This window comes from Balaenoptera musculus, chromosome 2 (genome assembly GCF_009873245.2).
Source record: "Balaenoptera musculus isolate JJ_BM4_2016_0621 chromosome 2, mBalMus1.pri.v3, whole genome shotgun sequence".
Lineage (NCBI taxonomy): Eukaryota > Metazoa > Chordata > Mammalia > Artiodactyla > Balaenopteridae > Balaenoptera > Balaenoptera musculus.
The window spans coordinates 148,970,095-148,988,419 of NC_045786.1; the positions used below are offsets into that span (position 1 = coordinate 148,970,095).

The following is an 18,325-nucleotide window of genomic DNA, read 5'->3' on the forward strand; positions in this document are numbered from 1 at the left end:
GTCCTGATTTCAGTTTTGCTGTTGACTATCTATTAGACCACAGGCACCTCCCTTAATCACTCTGAGACTCAGTTTCTTCATCTATAATTTAAGATGAGTGGCCTGCCTTGTGGAGTTGTTGGAAAGAATGACAGAGATAGCAGATGTGAAAGCAGCAGGAAGTGTGGTGCAGGTGTAAGAGATCAGAGCTGGAATTTTCTAGACTTGTATGAGAAAGTGTAGGAAATGGTACCTCTTCCACAAGGGTCTCTACTCAGCTTCACCTCCCACTTATTTTCCTGTGGGCGGTACATGTGTGTGTGTGTGTGTGTGTGTTTGTGTGTGTGTAATGGCTGCGTAGGGGATGGCCTGATTTTCAAGGGCCTGGCATGTCTTGATGGAAAGAAAGAGAATAGGAAAAGGAGTTGTAGGGCAGGAGATAGGCTCCCTTTTCTCCTTGTTCCGGAAGTTCTCCATCACCTTGTTTCTGTGATCTGGGCTTCAGCTTCTTTATGACTGGCTACCTCCCGCTGGGATTTGAGTTTGCTGTGGAGCTGACATACCCAGAATCAGAAGGCATATCGTCTGGCCTCCTCAACATGTCTGCCCAGGTAGGCCTCTCATTTCGTGGTGGCCCTAGAGCCGTGGCTCTTTGTTCCCTGCTGGGCTTGTCCGGTGCAGACACTACATTATGGCAGCTCAGCTCCCCCGTGGGCTGGTTGGCTGGGCCCTTGTTTCCAGTCTTCTCTGTGCCTTTGCAGGTATTCGGGATCATCTTCACCATCTCCCAGGGCCAGATTATCGACAACTATGGAACCAGGCCTGGGAACATCTTCCTGTGTGTGTTCCTCACCCTTGGAGCCGTCCTCACTGGTGAGTCAGGGCCTCAGGACAACATGATGCTCTGACTGCTCATGGGTTTAGGCTGTTGGCAGTTTGGCACCCAGTGCCTTGATTGATCATACAATTGGGGGTTCATGTGCAGTGGGGCAGACGAGAGGGCTTGTTAGGAAGTCTCTGGGGAGGCATTAGCATATTTCAGTGGAATGAGCTTGGGTTTTGGCCCCAAAAGACCCTTGTTTGAATCCTATACTGTGACACCGACCTCCATAGCTGTTTGACCTTGGGCAAGTGGACCCACTTCTGGGAGCCCCGCTTTCCTAATCCGTAGACTGGGGATTGTTGTGAGGATCGGAGCAATGTGTGCAAACTCCCTGCAGATATCAGGGATCTATAAATGAAGGGCAGTGTCATCACTGCCTTCTGCCTGTCAGGGACAGCAGTGGTCCCCAGGCTTATCAAGTTGGCTGACTGAACCTCCAGATCCCTGGAATATCTGAAGGAGGTGGGATACCTGTGGCCCTTAGGAGAGTGAGGGCTCCCTCTCGTGGATGAACGTGACCATTGCTCTGCTTGATAACTGTCTCTTTTGCCCTTCCTTCTGCAATCCTGGACCTCAGCGTTCATTCGGGCAGATCTCCGGAGGCAGAAAGCAAACAAAGAAACTCCTGAGAATGTGAGTACGTTGGGAGCTGCTGGGCTGAGATCTGGGTCCCGGCTTTGCTGAGACTGCGGCAGCAGGGGTGGGGAGGCTCCCAGAGTGACGGGTGGCTATGACAGCAACTCAGCATCACGCACGTGGAGACAGAGAGTTTCCTTGGGAGCTGCCTCAGCCCTGCTTTTCTGCTGCCCTGTCTGGGCTCTGCTCCCGCTTCCTTCCCTTCTCCTGGCCTCCCTGCTCTGGTCCCCGGAGCTCCTCACTGTGTCACAGGCTGCTGAGCAGCACCCACCCCTGGATCCTGAGACATGTCCTCAGGCCCTGGGTCCTCTCCTTTCAGCCTGGGGTTGGTGACTGGAGAGGAAAGGTGGCCACCTGGGGCCCCCATTCTGTCATGGCGGTGGTGGCCTCGAGACAGTGGCCCTCTTGGCACGTGACAGCCCCCCAGGCAGTGCCATGGGATAGAGGGATCGGGGCCAATGGGTTGCCATCCGGGCTCTAAAAGGACAAGTCAGGAAGCAGGAGCTGATGGTGATGGAAGGGGAGAGGACCAGGAGTTTGATCTAGAACAGAAAAGTGTTTCCCATAGCTCTTAATTGGCTGGGAAGTATTTTAACCAAAGTGTTAGGTGTCAAATCTGAGCCAGGATGAAAGGAATTTCAGCTCTAAGAGCGTAGTAGGATTTTCTTCAAAAACAGAACAAAACACCCAAAACTTATTACAGAGGTAATACATATTCTGTAAAAAAATACAGAAAGGTGTACAAAATTTAAAAGTCATCCTGTAATAGCATCAGCTAGAGATGGGATGCTGTTTTTTTGCATTTTCTTATGCATATCTGTGTCCACATATGATATATACATATAGATATATGTATGTATTTTTTCAACAAAAGTGGAATCTTGTTCTATGTGCCTTTTTACTTGTTGCGAGTGCTTTATCAGGTCATTAGTCTCTTACAACATACTTTTAATGACTGCACAGTGTTCTAATGACCGCACATGGATAAACATGATTTGTTTAACAGTTTTCCTGTCCGGGAACATTAAGGTTGTTTCTGATTGTTGTTATAAATGATACTGGGATTAATGTCCTGGAGCTGAATCTTTGGACATGTTCTTAAGCACAGTATTTCCCCGAGAAATGGATCAGTGGTCATGCCCATTTTTAAGCTTTGATGTGTATTGCCAGACTGTCCTCTAGAAAGGTACTGTCAACGCTACCAATGCTCACTGCTCTCGCAGTGTATGAGGCCAACACTGAGTGTTTATCATTTTTTAAATTCTCTGCCAATTTTCTAAGGCAAAAATGTTATCTGAAAGAGGTACATGTAGCGCTTTAAGAATATGTGTTGGCAGATGGATGCTAATCTTTAGTTCCTTACTGTTTGTCCTCTGATCTCACACTCTGGGGTTGGCAGGTAGCAGCAGGGAACAGGTGGAGGGAGGTGGCTGGGACTGGACATTCAGCGGGGACACAGGGAAAGCCTGAGACAGGAGTGTTATTCTCAGCAGCCTGTGAGAACTGTGGCATCACCACTGTGGAGATGGGTTTGCCCCTGTGCCATGGATGAGGAAACATGTGATTCGGGACACTTTGGCGAATATATCCTGAGCCTGGGGAAATGGTGACCGTGATAACAGGATAGGTTTCTCGTGAAAAGGTTTCAATTTGGAATGTGACGCCTTGTGTCAAGTGATATGTGATTTTGCTATGTTTACTTTATAATCTGTATTTCCCTGGGCAGATAAAGGCAAACAGAAGAAAGTAAAGGTCACCTATAGTCCTAGCGCCCAGAGATAACCTAGTAACATTTCGTCATTTCCCAGTGTATTTTCTATGAATATGCTTGTACACATTGGGTTTTCTACCCTGATTGTTTCCTTACTAGAGCTTGACAACCTTTCTACACCATTGCACCCCCAAAACCCCACATCTACCTATACACATTTCCATTTCCTCTTGTTTGCTATTTAGGTTGTTCCCGTATTTCACAGCCAGATCCTTGTCCACGAGGACCAGGTTTGTTAATCCAGGATGGAGTTGTTGGCTCGTCTGAATGGACTATGGGAAATAGCACCGAGTAGGACCAGGAGGCCAGTCCGGTGCCAGTCTGGTGCTGTCAGTGTCCTGGATACTCACTGTGTGTCTCTGCACCTCCCTTGCATCTGGGGGAGCCTGGTGTGATGGGGGGTCAGAGTCATGCTGGGCTAATGCCCAGGGAAGCCAGCGCTGTCAGAGGGCATCCCTGCAAGGGCTGTCATTTGACACTCCGAGGTGGTGGGTGTAAGTGGGACCTGCGAACTGTCACAGGGATTCACTCTCAGCTCCAGGTGAACGCAGGGCAGGCAGCGCATCTGGCCAGAGCTGCTCTTTCTTTTTTTTGTTTTAACATCTTTATTGGAGTATAATTGCTTTACAATGGTGTGCTAGTTTCTGCTTTATAACAAAGTGAATCAGCTATACATATACATAATCCCCATATCTCCTCCCTCTTGCGTCTCCCTCCCACCCTCCCTATCCCACCCCTCCAGGTGGTCACAAAGCACCGAGCTGATCTCCCTGTGCTATGGGACTGCTTCCCACTAGCTATCTGTTTTACATTTGGTAGTGTATATATGTCCATGCCGCTCTCTCACTTTGTCCCAGTTTACCCTTTCCCTCCCCGTGTTCTCAAGTCCATTCTCTACATCTGCGTCTTTATTCCTGTCCTGCCCCTAGGTTCTTTTTTTTTTTTTAGGTTCCACATATATGTGTTAGCATATGGTATTTGCTTTTCTCTTTCAGAGCTGCTCTTTCTAATCAGTGAAGTGTGTCATTTTGGTAGAAGGAGCCAGAACTTCTGGCTGGGGGGTCATGACTGACCTTCACGGCAACAGTCTGCATTTGGGTTTCCATTCTTCTTCCAGTTAGTAGTTCTTGGCCACAGAGGCACTAAGCCCTGTTTGATTGTGATTTCAAGGTGATGGCTCTGGAAGAGGCGGGAGCATGTGCATGAGTGTGTCAGAGAGAGGAGACAGCCTGAGTGGCTGAAGTCGGCTGCTGGCTGCCTGAGTGAGGGCTTCTCAGGGCTGAGGCCGAGCTGGTGCCAAAAAGTTAGCAAGATGGAGAACAGGAAGCTGGATCTGCCACTGTTATCTCTGCCACATGCTGCCCTGAGAGTGTCCTTGGAGAGGGAGTGCCATATGTCCAGCTGAGGTGCCGTGGACGTGCTCCTCCAGCCTCGATGGTGGGGGCTGTGTGGGGCGGGGCCTGTGCACGAGGCCTTGTTGGGAACTGGATGAGCCCCTGATGGAAGAAGCCAAGTGTTCCTAAAACGGCAGACAAATGCCCAAGTTGGCCGCTGGCACCTAGGGGCCTCACAGAATAATTTCCATGTATAAATCCCACCCAGCTAACAAGTGTGACCCAGAAGGTCTTCTAATCCTGTGCCATTCGCCCCCAAGAAAACTGAAGACAAACTGACCCAAAGTCTCTTTTTCTATGCGGAAATTATATATACATTATTTTCAGCCCCGGAGTTGACATATGCCATTAAGCATCCTGCCTTTATAACAGTTCTCTGCTGCATCTGTTCCACGCACACGGTAACAGTATTCCTCATCCTGGGGCTGCCCCTGACCGGGGGTGGTCAGCAGTCCTGAGGGAGGTGCAGACCTGGCCCGTTGCACAGCCTCCTGGGGGTCCATCCAGCTGGGCTGAGGCTGTCAGAAGGGGGAGGAGGGTGAGCGGAACTCAGTGGCACTCGCAGTGAGGTGGCCCGTGGTGGCTGTGGTGTCACAGAAAGCTGCCTTTTTGTTCTTCCTTTGATCCTGTCGTGATGGTGTGTGTGTCTGGGGAGCACACTTGTGGCCGGGCCGGAGCTTCTGTTCCTGTTCCCTTTGTCGCTGTCAGGGGTGCCGAGTGCCTGGGACTCTGGTTTTCCCCGCGGATTACAGACTCACTGGCAGGCAGATGCTCCGGTCGGGATGGAGTCCCTGCCTCTTCACCCCAAGGGCTGCCCACTTGTTTGCCTTGTAGAAACCCGCGGAGGAGGAGGAGGAGGAGGAGGAGGAGGAGGAGAGCAAAACCAGCAAAGCCCCCACTAGTGTACTGGAGGAGCACCTCTGAGAGAGAAAGGTGGTGGGACTCAGGGAACACGGACCACGCCCACCTCTTCAGCCAGCACAGCTCTCCCTGCCAGCACCACGGGCTTCCCCGGAGCAGCTTTTGGAGGGAACCAGGGGGCATAGCTGGGGCTTGGACAGCAGTGCCTCCGCCTGGAACCCACCGCAGAGCTGGTGTCATCTGCCTGGGGGAGACTGCAGTTTTCACCACATGCCGATCGGCTCCCCGCCCCTCCCCACGTAGGTCTGGCAGCTGGTGGGTGGGGGCAGAGGGAATCCTGGAGTCAGTCCTGGCCTGCTGCCTTGCCTTCCCTCCACCCCATCCCGCAGGAGAGAGCCTGCCAATTATCACGGAAAGCAAGCTTACTCTGGAGGTTAACTTTTTCTAGTGTCTTCAGACCCTTAGGAGCCCAATTCTAAGGGGCGGCAGCTGCTCTGGACGAGGGTCATTCTTGGGCCACCAGACTGACCGCTAACGTTCGGAGGGAGAGAAAACACCATCAGGACAAACCCCTCAGGACTCTGGGACCAGGTTCTCCCGGCTCATGTTGGCGTCTGTCTCCAAACCCTCTTTCCCAAGAGCTGATAAAACCAAACATCAGTAAACTTGACAAAAACTTTGCTGTGGCTGTTAAGGGGAAGCCGATTTCAGAGAGTTGACCTTCTCAGGATGTGAGGGTGCTTACGAATTTGGGGACTCTGGTCCCCAAATGATTTAGGAATGGAAAGGTTCTTTTCTAAAAAAGATGTCCTGGCCTAGGGCCTTGTGTGTGTGTCACTGTCACCTCTGCTGCTGTCATCTGGACGCTGCCCACGTGTTCTCCAGAGGGAGGGCAAGCCCAGCCAACTAACTGCCTGTACCCTTTAGTGAAAACCAACCTGGATACCTTCCCCCCCTGCGAACTCCAGAACGCTTCTGAGAGATGAAAGGGGCAGCAGGTGGCCACTGAACGGGACTCGGGTCTGCTGGGTTAGAGAAGTGCATTCCATCTCTGATGGGGACAGTATTTGCATCCCCACCTCTCCCCTCACCCCCTTCTTTAATAGCAATAATTTTTTCTCAGATGTTCTGAATTTAAAGAGATTCCCTTTCAATCAGCCCTAGCTGACCTCTCCTGCTTTGCCTGCTGTCTGGCTCTACCCATGGGCTTGGGTAGTATTTCCAAAAATAAGATGTTTTGGTCATTTCTCCTGTGCGTTGAGTTCCGGGATCATGACCCCTATGCTGCCCCGGCCTCAGCATATTGGAGCAGCCTGTGTGGCAGCGGTGCTGGGGTACTTGAGCCACTGCCCAAGGGGAGCCAAGTGTGTGTGTCTGTGTGTGTGTGTGTGTCTCTGTGTGTGTCTGTGTGTGTGTGTGTCTGTGTGTACAGATATTCTGTACATAATAAAAGAAGTTCACACTTCTGGTGGGAGGACTGAGGTAGGGGTGGAGGGGAGGTGGAGAGTGATGGTGCCTTTTTGATAAAGAGTGTTTACTCTTCAGTCCCTTAAAATGTATCAACAAAATGTTTACTGAAACCATTGATTTATTTAAAAAACATAATTAGTATTTTCTACTTGTTAATGTCAGATATTTTAAGGCAATAAAAGATTCTCCATGTGGTCTGCCTTGTCATTTATTGGGGCAGAGATGGCTTTGGTGGCGGGAGCGGGCTGGAGGGGCAGGGGCTCGGGGTAGAGGAGGAGCTCCTGTGGGCTCCGTACCCTGGAAGGTGGTCTTCTGCTGACACAGATACTGCCATCCTAGTGGGTGAGTTTTAAAAGATGAGGCTGCAGAGGTGACAGCTGGCCTTTGTGGGGGACTGCAGCTCGACGTCTGACATGTGACTGGGACTGCTTTCCCTACAGCATCCACGCACAGACGGTTCACCTGAGTGTGCCTGCTGCCCAGAGAGCCCACTGTGGCTTCTGGCTCTGCCTCAAAGGGTGGCTGGAATGTTTGTTCTATAATCAGAGCAGTCACTCACCAGGTCGTGCTGGCCGGAATCCAGTTGTTTTGTCATTTGCAGTTCTTCTGAATCATCCCCCTTCCTGCCACTCTTCCCTTTGCGATTGCATTTACCTTATGCGTGTTACGTGAGTGGGCTGCAACGATCAGTTTCCTGGACATTTCTTCTTTAGAGAGTTGCACTGTGTCTGTGGCATTCTGGCTCCGTATCTGTTAGCAGTTCTTAGGTGGAGAGACAACATTATGATTCCACTTTAAACCACCTGGGAAGGGAGCCAAGCCTGGGCTGTCGTCAGAGAAATCTTATACTCATAGTGTCTGCCAAATACTCTGTATCATTTCTTTAGATGCTTCGGGATCTTGTCTTTATTTATCTGGAATCATGTTTCTGTGGTGCATGCCTAGAGGATCCACATCATCTTATGCTTTCATTCATTCCTTTCTTAGGTGGGCTCCCTGTGGACCTCAAATGTTAACTCTCTGTAAGATCATTCCTTTTCTTACTGCCTCCTACAATAGCTGGTAAGGGAAAGATGGTTTGTACCACTGAGCTGTTTTTCCAGGTGGGGACGTGAGGCCTGGAATCGTAACAACCACTTTTGGCACCATAATCATCATAAAGGAAGCCAGCCTGTGGATGAAGCCAATGTAGGAGGGCAGAGCCAAAAGAATCCCAGAGAAATAGAGCTCAGTCCTGATCAAGCCATTCCTGAAGCCTATAATCCTCTTTTCAGTTTTGTGAGCCAATGTTACCTTTATTAGTTCAGCTAGTTTAGGGAAGATTTTCACCTGAAGAGCCTTAACTGACTGAGAATTCCCAACTGAAGTGTCAACTTCAAGCTTCCTGTCAGGCCCTCACAAGCCCCCTGCCTCCCTTCCAACTCCTACCTTCCACTCCCTAACCTCACCATCCTGTAGTTAGTGATCGTAGGCCTTCAACAAGACTAGATGCTGCTCCCTCTGCCCTAAATGCCCACCTCACATCTTAAGACATATGATCCCTGCGATTCAAGTCTCAACTCAGATCCCAACTCCTCAGGGAGGCTTTTCCCGATGATCTAAGTTGTGCACCTCCCTCCTGTTCCTGATCACAGTGCCTTGTTTCCTAGAGTTCTTATCACTGTCTGGAGTTGTTCTTTCAGGTATGGGCTTGTTGATAAGTCTGACTCCTTGACTACAGGGACATTGCCTGGGTCGTTCATCTGTCTTTCCCAAGTGTCCGGCAGGCAGTAAGTGTTCAATAAACACTTGTTGAAATAGCGAATGGGCTCTCGCATCTATATGCTGTGCATGAGGGCCCAGCCAGTGTGGAGGTGCTCGGGGTTGTGTTTGGATGGCAGCAGTCTGCTCCAGTGCCTTGTCCTGGGGCCCCAGTGTTCTTTTCATGGTCATACAGCTGTTTCTTCTATGCTGCTTGGTTCTGCTTTCTCAAGAATCTGTTTCTTCCTTGGGAAGAAAACAAGAGAGGGTCCTGGCTGTTCAGTTGTGAACTCAGAATCTTGAAGGTGGGGATGGAGAGGAGGAAGGTTTGACTTCACAAGAAATGAGCAAGAGACAAAAGGCAGCCAGGTTTGCCTGGGTCTTGAGTTGTCCTACTCATGGTATATTTGATCAGCAGAAAGCTGTGATTCTCCTCTGCTAGGCCTCAGAGGAGGGGCAGGGGTGCTCTGGGCTTAGGGGAGGCCAAAGTACGAGGACTGATCAGAGCAGAAGGTTTTTCTATTTATTACAAATCTCATTACACAAATACAGCTGACCGGAAGGTCTAAAAACAGCCCAGACTCTTCCAACCCTGATCCACCTGTAGGCACAAGGATAAGGAGCCATGCTCACTTGCAGGGGAGCCCTTCTTAGAAGAACTGCCTGTCCCTTGGATGGTTCAGAGTCTTGGGTCCAGCAGCAGAGAGGAGCCCAACCTGGGCTGACACCCCCTCGAAGCAGCCCTTGGTGGCAGCTGGTGTGGGTGAGGCAGCAGCTTTAAGTTTCACAGTTCACGTGTTCCCACCATACAAGTCAAATCGTCGGGTGAAAATAAAAGGAAAAAAGCGGAAGGCTGGAAAAGGGGTCCTGGAAGAGGCTGCGGGTGGGGGAAGGGCACACAGTGGGCTTTGGATGTGCTGGCGATTTCTTGATTTGGATGGAGGTACAGAGTATTCATTTTAAAATGATTCTTTAAATGGTACATACATTTAAATGGCACCGACTTGCCGTATGCATATTTAAATATCTTAAAAAATTTTAAATTAAAGAAAAAAAAAAGTAAAGGACTAGAAGTGGAGGATGGAGCAGAAAAGAAATTTAAGAGCAAAGAGGGTGAAGGAAGAGGCCAGCAAAGGTGGAAGACGAGGTCTCGGACGTGGTGATGTTGGCCTCAGTTTCTCTTCTTCTGTCTGGATCCTGGTTCTGCTTCGAGGTACCGGAGCCCCACCAGCATTCCCAGGATTGAGAAACCTTAATACAGAGACAAGATTGATTAGTGGCTGACATAAGCACGGCATTGTCTTATACTGCTTGTATAAGGCTCGTCCCTAGGGCTGGGACAGCTCCTGCAGGAGTTCTAGGGTCATTGGATGCTTACTTGCCACCATGAGGGGTGCCAGGACGCCAATGGTGGGAGCTGCGGTCCCATATACAAACAACTCGGAGAGGAAGTGCCCCAGGGCGAGGAGGAAGGTCCAGAGCGTGATGTGGTAGAGCCTACAGGGGAGCAGACAGAAATGGGACTGAAGGTACAGCTTGTGCAGTGCAGAGGAAAAGCACTGATCAGACGTGAAACACACAAATCAAAACCCAGGAAATGACTATGGCTAAAGAAAAAGGAGACTTGGTCCTGGGAAAGACCTGGCTGCTTGATCACATCAATTTATTCACATCTAGGGCAAAACTGAAGATTTCAACTGCTAAACTGAGAGGGGAATGGTCCAGGCAACCAGAGGACCTCTGCAAGTCTTAGCAAGGTGGTGAAGCCAGCAATAGCAAAGCAGAGTCTGGAGTATGGCAATCCTAGGCAGTGTAGACAATTTTGGATCAATCATGCTTACGTATTCTACTTACTCAAATTGGCTTGACTCTAGTCCAAGCCCACCTGGCAGATGTTTGGCCAGGGGCTGGTCAGTGCTCATATGATGGATGCCATAGAATGAAGGGCATGTATGGGGAAAGGGTAGCAAGGACCTTTCTAGGGCCTTTAGATGCTCTTGCAACGTGGGCTGGATATTTTGCATCTTAACCTAGCAAGATGGTCAGATGGAGGACACAGTGACAACCTCATGGGAAGAGAACTTGTTCCTCAGCTTTGACAAGGAAGTGGAGAAGAGAGAGGTTACAGGATGACGGACCACTTAGATTGCTGGTACCTTTTTTTTTAACTATGAAATTTAAAAAATTACGAGATACTTCAAATATACAAAAAAATATACATAATAGAATTTACCCCCATGCAACCAATACCTTGCTCCATCAAATCTGAATATTTTGACATTTTTGCTTCAGATGCTTTTTTTCTAAGAAATAAAATATTACGGATTTCAGTTAAAGCCTCCTGTGTATCCTTTTCCCACCCTGATCCCGTTCTTCTGCCTCCTTTTCCCCAGAAGGAATATCTTAAGTTTGATTTTCATCGTTCCTGTGCATGTTTTTATACACTTAGTAAATAGTTATGTATGGGAGTTGTCTTTTTTTTTTTTTTTTTTAAGTGAAAGCAGGTTTATTTAGAGATATACACATTAAATAGGCAGAACTTCTGAGAATAGACTGTCTCAGAAAGTGAGAGCAGCTGGGAGTTGATTTTGAGTTTCCAGTTAGGGAGGGAATAGAATCAGAGTGCATATCAGAAGGCCTTGGACCAAAGTCCCAGGCTTTCAAAAAACGTTGGAAACAGAAGTCAGCATTTGCAGCTGTCCTGTGTTGAGTGAAGGGGAAATGAAAGGGTAAAGAGGTAAAGGTAAGTCTCAGCTGTCTCTGCTCATCCCCAAAGCACAGCGAGCAAAAGACATACCCCTTATACTTGACAGCAATTCTTCATCATGGTAAAGGTCTTTAAAATGATTATTCGGCCCTTACTTCCCCCAGTCACCCTGAGAGGCAGAACAGATATACCAGTCTCATTTTATACATGAAGGGACCGAGATGCAGAGAAGGTCTATGATGAACTTGCTGCTACAAAGCTAGTTACCAATAGAACTGAAACCAGAGCCTATTTTCTTGTTTTCATTCTCGGGCCTCAGGCTGTTTCCACTAAACTGCACTGCTTCCAAAAATACGTGTCAATCTAGAACAAGTAAACCACAGTTTCAGGTTCAAAAATATGAAAAAATAAAGCTGGAGAGATCGCAGTGCTAATAGCCCTGCTTCAAATCCCACTTGAGTCAAGTCTTCCTCAGTTTAAATTAATTGGGTCTCTTATATGTAGATCTACAGAATCAGCAATGAAAATCACTGCTTCCCAGGGCTAGTAAGAGGAGACTTAATCAAAGCCATGTGGATGGAAGCATCTGGCATAATAAGAGGGGCTCAATAAATATCATTATCTCCTCTCTTGCCCAGATGCTGAGAGTCTCGATAAGACAAAAATATTTTAGTATGAAGCTGGTGTTTTGGTGGCCTCACCTGGGGACCTGAGCAAACTTTCCACCTTGACTGTGGTGATGACTGCTGTTGGGAAGAAAGCTCGAGCCCCCTCCAGTGGCCGGCACGGGTTACAACATTATCTAGACCAGAGGCTGTGACTGCTTGCAACTGTTCCACATTAGTCCATGTGAGTCCCCTGAAGAGGCAGAATACAGAGGAGTCCTGGGTTCTCTGTCACCCTCACCTCCTGACTCTGCATAAGCATACAACCATTTAACTTGTGGGCTCATTTTTTCATGGATCGTGATTTCTGTTCATTCCTGCTTCTCAAGGAGGAATGTAAGAATAAGGTATGTCATGGCCTCTCTAAAAAGAGCACACTACCTCTTTAGTAGAAGAAAGGCTGACTCTTTCGTAAAGAAGTAGAGGGGTATGATGCAGGCTATTGGATCATGACATAACCAGTTTGTTATGTCAGTTTCAGAAAAGTTTCAAACTTTAAAGACCTTCAGGCCTATTATGTTTTTTAGGCCTGGAAGGAATGGAACCTATTCACCTTTTATTATCCACATCCGAGGCTAATGTATGAAAATTAACAGGTCTCCAAGAGAGGACCACAATGTGTATGCTTAGCACCTGATTTCCAACAGAAGGCAGCTAATGTTCTTCCCTTCCTTACGTACATCTTGTTGTGAATGTCGATGGCGCAGAGGCAGCGAATCACTGATGAGAGTAGCGTCCAGATTCCAAAGGTCCGAGCTTGGAGGCCATTCACTGTGCAGCAGAAAAAAGCAAGAGTGTTGAGAAGGGAGGGTCAGGGTTCCTTCCAAACCCTTCCTACTTCACTGAAGGGGGCAGGGAGCTAGGCCTGAACTCCGCTTGGCTGGGCAAAGAGGAGGCTCTGGTGCTGCACATGGGAACTAGAAGGAATGGAAAGAATTCCAGAATGAGAACTGGCTCAGCTCCTCTTCAAACGCCTACAGCTGGGTGGGCGAGTTTCAAGAGTAGGAGCCCAACAGGCAGCCCACTTAGGCAGTAACTCCTGGTTGCAGTAGTTTACGGCTCTGCCCTGGAAGCCGCTCTGGTGTTGGCGAAGCCCAGTGAGTCTGGATCCGGACAGGTTTGGGGGAACGTGGTGGAGAGTGGTCTGTCAATACAAGATGCCTAGGAGGTCAGCAGACTTTCAAGGCTGATACAGGAGATAACTCAGAAATACTGGGCCCCATCTAGATGCCCACACTTGGTCTTTAACAGACCCAAGTCCCTGGGTCTTCTGAATCTTATGTGAACGAAGCCCTAACCAGGCTGGTTTCCTGTGCATGTGGAAAGGGAACAAAGCACTGTGTCTTCGGTGTTTGCTGGGGCCACTCTGCTTTTGCTAGCTTCATTCTGGCGCTGCTGTATTAAATATCTTGTCCTGAGTATGGACCATAACAGTGCTTCTTGATCCTGGACATTTATTAGAATCAACTGAAGAAATTTTATAAAACTACCAAGACCTGGGTACTAGAACAGTTAAATCATACACTCTGGAGGTGGGCCCAGAGCCCACCTGGTATTTTCTAAAACCTCCCTGGCCTTGGTGATATTAGTGTACCGGCATTGATCTAAGGCATCTAGTAGTGGGGAGGGGGAATACCAAAACGGTGAAAGCAAAGATACTTTCTTTGCTGGTCTACTGAGCAAGAGAAATTTTAAGGGACAACATTGACAACTGAAAGGTCTTTCAGGATTTTGCTTTAAGGATTTTTCGGCCTTTGGAAAACCAGACGGCAATACCAAATTCACAGCCCTGAAGACCTTTAGGTGGTAGTAAGGTGAGAAAAAATTCCATATACCAAACAGATATCTAACGGTTAGCCCTGGAGGGCAACATTCTTTATAAAGCATTTTGATAGCTCTTCTGATGAAAAGGCAGGAAATTTCTCTAGTGAGTGAGATATAAAAGTGGAATATCTCACCAACCCTAACTAGATTAGGCATCAGGTGAAATTCTACGGGATGCTCCAGGGTCCTGCTATGATCAGAAAAGTACCAGGACAGACCCCAGGTCATGAGGGAGGAGGCATTTTCTACCCCTGGGCTTCTCTGTGTCAACTTTAAATTCAAAGGGCTAGAACAGACAACCTTTAAACCCTGTGAATCTATACAGGGTTCCTGGACTATCTGAGGACTGCACTGGAGGCTGAAAAGTGGAACTGTCCTGCCCACTTTTCCAGGTTCTTTACACCCATTGTATTTGAGCTTTGTTCAAAGTGAGCCTTAGCCTACTTAGTTTCATTTTATACTCAGATGTTACAGAAAAATGAGTTAGGTCAGAGCCTGCATCTGGGTTAGCTATAAATGTGACACAGAATTGTCAGCTACTGTGAAATGGTGCTGCAGCTCAAGGCTCCCCACACATCAGTGCAACAAAGCGCAAGCTGCAATGTGCAGACACTCTCGGCAGAGAGGCTCAGGACACTGGGAGAGGCCGCCATGTGCCCGCGGAAGTTCAATTTGGGAGACCAACTTGGAAGGCTTTGGGATATCTTCTCAGGTCTATGTCATGGTTTGAGAAGACCTTGGATTAGTAATTCTCCATCTGCAACGTAGGGTATAAACCATGTGCGCCACGATCTGATTTCTGAAAGGGGGCTGAGCTAATATGAAAAGCTTCTTTATGGTTTTCTAGTCGGGCACCACAGAATCACCAAGGAACTGTTTCCTCACTTGCCCTTGTAATGCTTTCTGTACAGACTAGCTGCCTAGGGCAGTGTAAAATGAATGAAAAGGTATTCAGAGAAGCTTGGGGGTAAAAAGGACCAAGTGCTATCCACCACGTCTCTTACTCTAGCGGCTGCCTAAGGCTACATTAGGCAGCATCAGATTCACCTGGGAAGTTTTTAAAAGATAGATTCCTGGGCCCCACCCAGGGGGTGAAAGGTTCAGTAAGTAGGTCTGGAGAGGGAAATGGCCACCTGTGCTTTGTTTGATTTTAGTTTTTCTAGGTTATTCTAATGTATAGCCGGGTCTGGGAACCACAATTTAGGCCACTCCCACAAAGGATGCAGGTCTTTGCTTTCTTACCCAGGTCTGGCTTGCCAGTGTAGAGCTTTTCATAGAGAAAGGTGTGGTCTCGGAAGCTCTGTAGCGTGTTCCCCATGGCGATGATGGACACCATAACCAGCCAGCTTCATAACACATTCAGGAACCGGCTCATGGCTCCCCTCAAATCTGAGAGGGCTTTTTGCCTTGGAAACAAAGGCAAAGGGCACGAGACAACAGATGGTTAGTGTACTTCAACCATAAGCTCACTCTCCTCTGTAGTTAACATGTGTCCCACCCATGAGTGCTGTACTAAGCTTACTTGATCAATCATTTCATAAACTCCTCTCCAAGTACCTGAGGCTCATCCACTCCCAGTTACCCTTCACAGGGTTGGCACACTGCCTTTGAATATCTACCTTAAATCGAAGTGTGCTGACCTTTACCCAGAGTGAAAAAGGCTAAATAATGCAGTGGGTGAAAATGACAAAACCAGTGGAAAAAATGGAGAGAAGAAAGGGAACAGGAGAAAGGGAGGTGTACAAATATCACTATAAAGAAATAAAATGGACTTCGGTGTAAGACGTACAGAAATTGGTCTCAATATTTAGTCATACTAATAGTGGTGAGTCAACAGTATACTTTGCAATAAGTAGCACGGTGCTTATTTTTGTCTAAGGAATTTCTCCAAAAATATTAGCCTAAATCAGAACTCTCTTCTCTTGGCTGGAATCAGTCCCCTGGGATCTTTACTACTAGCCTGGCGTTTCATGTCATTCCTTTGTAATGCAAGTGGCTCAAAGGTGATTATAAATCTACTAACAGATACCTGCCTGGCTACTGGTGACAGATCCTTCCAAGCACAGAAAAGCCTTGTACATTTGAGTGGAATCTATGGTGTGAGGGCAATATTTACATCCTTAAGTTTTCTCTACTCTGGTTCTCAGGTACACCATCCTCCATGAACAAGGAGAACAATCTAAAAGTTAAAAATAAATAAATTGCGGTGACTTGAGAACTAGTAAGAAAATTATATGGAGAAGGAAACAGCAATGTTGGTGTTGGGTTAGCTATTACAATAGCTAACAGTTATTGAGCACCTGTATATGCCATGCACTATGCCAAGAACCTATCATATATTATCTCATTTAATCCTAAAACAAGGTGGGTAGACACTTAATATTTCCATTTTACAGATGAGGGTTGGCACAGAGAGGTTAAGTGACTTGCTTGAGGTTACACAGCTAATAGATGGCAGAGCTGAGATACGAAGCATGGTCTGTTGGTCTATATGTTGCAAGACTGTCTCACTGTTTGAGAATATTTTGATGAAGTTTCCATTTTTGAGGAAGACAAGCATACCAGAGCCACTTCTGTCTTCAAGTTGCATAGAAAATACCATCAGGTCATGTACTTTTTGTTTAAAAAACAAAACCTTAGATCAACCCTTGCTGAGCACTCAGCTTGGTTTAAGTAAAAACCACATAGATTAAAAAAATCTTATCATGGAATTGCTTCTTGCCATCTTCGTTATGTTTTCTTGGCCCATGGTTTATCTGTTGTCAGGTTAATTTCTTGGGCCTGAAGTGGCGATAAATTATCAGGCTTCCTTTGTCACTCCGGCAGTAGATGTTTCGTTATGTTCCTACACTACCCAGCTGAAACAGATATTAAAGTCAGCAGTGGCTCAAGACAGTGTGAAGCACCAAAAAACAAAGAGTCCTAGAGGAGGAAGGGTCAATGGGTGAATCGCTCAGTGAAAATGGGTCACAAAAGTGGACTCTGTCAAAGTCCAGAGAGAATGGGGTTCTACTGGAATCACAAGCAGTTACAGCATGGGCCAAGATGTGCACACTCCCCTCCCCCGCCATCCTCCTTGTTTTCTCACCCTCCTTCAGCAGGAGACTCAGGCTCTCTCAGGGTCAGAAAAGCCGCACGGATGGCCTCCCTCTTTGACAGAACTTACGCCCGTTTCACAGAAGCTCTCAGAAACCCCAGCAGATAGCTGATGAAGGCAGAGCCTGAGCACTCTTCCGAACTGCTCTGCCAATCCCTCAGCACAATTTCCCTAAAGCTTTGGAGGGCCCCCTAGAGCATCCAACACCTATTCTCAAATTTTGCCCTGGCCCAGGGAAGCAAAGGTGTGGTGTTAGTAGAGTTGGGAGTGAGAGGTTCCTTTCTTGGACCCACCATTTAGTAGCTGTGTGACCGTGGGCAAGTAATTTACACTTTACAGCCTAGGTTTCCTTACCTGCAAAATGGAGATTAAAAATACCTACCTCAAGGGTTATTATAAGAATTACGTGAGAAAGTAAAGGTTCCTCGCACCGTGCTAGGCTCAGAGTGGCCGCTCATTCGTTCATCCATTCACTAGTTCCGAACCTATCAAGCCTTTTTCATCTTCCCAGCTCCTTCTTCTCTTGGTCTCTGGAACCTCTTTTCCCCCACAAGGTGGCCTCCCTGGTATCCTCCTTCTATCCCACCTCCATTTTTCCAGACTGTCGGGATCCTCTCAGTCAGATGCCACACAGACACCTACCTCTTCTCCCCCACACTCACCTTATCTAGCGATTGGACTCCCAAGAACAGCAGCAGCAACAGCAGGAGCAAGAAGCTTCCCCAGCACAGCTCCAGCCCTGAATCCACCTGAACCACTTGTCCCCGCTCCCACTCTCAGCCAGTCTCCAGGATTGGGTCGTTTCCATCAGTCCTCGCTCTGATTGGCTGTTCTGGTTCTGCTCGAGCAGGAGATGGGGCGTGAACCCCTTCACTGCCAATCAGCGGTTGCCGCTGCCCAAGCCTCACCCCCGGTATGCCGCTCTTGCAGTGACCCATCGTGTTCAGCGTGGCGGAAGAACTCCAGGTTCGGAGCCAATCTTTTTGCGGCGGAGGTAAAAAGAGCGGAAAAAAGAAGTCAAGACTTCTGCGGAAAACAAGGCCCTGCGCCTGCGCTGCGCGGCGGTGACGACAATTGTCCGCGCCCGAAGCCGAGCGTTGTCCGCGCCGGGTGGCGGGCGCCTGCGCAGTGGCTCCGAGCGGGCGGTTACTTGTTGGTTGTTGTAGTAACGGGGGAAGCAGTGGTCGGCTGCCGCCTTGAGCCCGGCTGGGGAAGGAAGAGGGAGGTAGGCGCAGAGCGCTGTCCCTGCCTGCCCGCCCCGAGCCATGGGAAGATGAAACAGGTAAACGCCTGCGCTG

General features: G+C 48.2%; 3 protein-coding genes across 21 annotated transcripts in view; 2 read left to right on the plus strand and 1 right to left on the minus strand.

The window, feature by feature from the left end:
• Positions 1-9,151, plus strand: part of FLVCR2 (FLVCR heme transporter 2) — a 67,009-nt gene extending 57,858 nt beyond the window's left edge. Inside the window, exons 7-11 of one of the 2 annotated variants that reach the window (XM_036842343.1) lie at positions 485-590; positions 741-852; positions 1,440-1,495; positions 3,455-3,499; positions 5,498-9,151. In XM_036842343.1, the coding sequence (XP_036698238.1) occupies positions 485-590; positions 741-852; positions 1,440-1,495; positions 3,455-3,499; positions 5,498-5,587 (409 nt within the window). In that variant the 3' untranslated portion in view covers positions 5,588-9,151. The remainder of the gene's footprint in view (positions 1-484; positions 591-740; positions 853-1,439; positions 1,496-3,454; positions 3,500-5,497) is intronic. The other variant, XM_036842344.1, reaches the window with a different exon arrangement.
• Positions 9,152-9,237: 86 nt separating this feature from the next.
• On the minus strand, positions 9,238-17,828 carry ERG28 (ergosterol biosynthesis 28 homolog). 4 transcript variants are annotated; one of them, XM_036843220.1, is made up of 6 exons: positions 17,690-17,828; positions 15,173-15,336; positions 12,787-12,877; positions 12,143-12,299; positions 10,113-10,231; positions 9,238-9,985 (listed from the first exon to the last, which is right to left on the minus strand). In XM_036843220.1, the coding sequence occupies exons 2-6, from the start codon at positions 15,264-15,266 to the stop codon at positions 9,802-9,804; spliced, it is 645 nt and encodes a 214-aa protein (XP_036699115.1). In that variant the 5' UTR covers positions 15,267-15,336; positions 17,690-17,828; the 3' UTR covers positions 9,238-9,801. The 4 variants fall into 4 exon arrangements, with proteins under 4 accessions (XP_036699115.1, XP_036699118.1, XP_036699116.1 ...); XM_036843223.1 differs by lacking the exon at positions 12,143-12,299 and adding an exon at positions 10,985-11,037 and having other exon boundaries at positions 17,690-17,826; XM_036843221.1 differs by having other exon boundaries at positions 17,695-17,776.
• Positions 17,829-17,940: 112 nt separating this feature from the next.
• TTLL5 (tubulin tyrosine ligase like 5) overlaps positions 17,941-18,325 on the plus strand; it is a 318,372-nt gene continuing 317,987 nt past the window's right edge. For 6 of the 15 annotated variants that reach the window (XM_036843217.1, XM_036843206.1, XM_036843205.1 and 3 more), the window contains exon 1: positions 17,950-18,309. The gene's annotated coding sequence lies outside the window, so the exon portion shown is untranslated. Of the gene's footprint in view, positions 18,310-18,325 lie in introns of all 15 variants that reach the window. The other 9 variants (XM_036843213.1, XM_036843218.1, XM_036843216.1 and 6 more) reach the window with 6 other exon arrangements.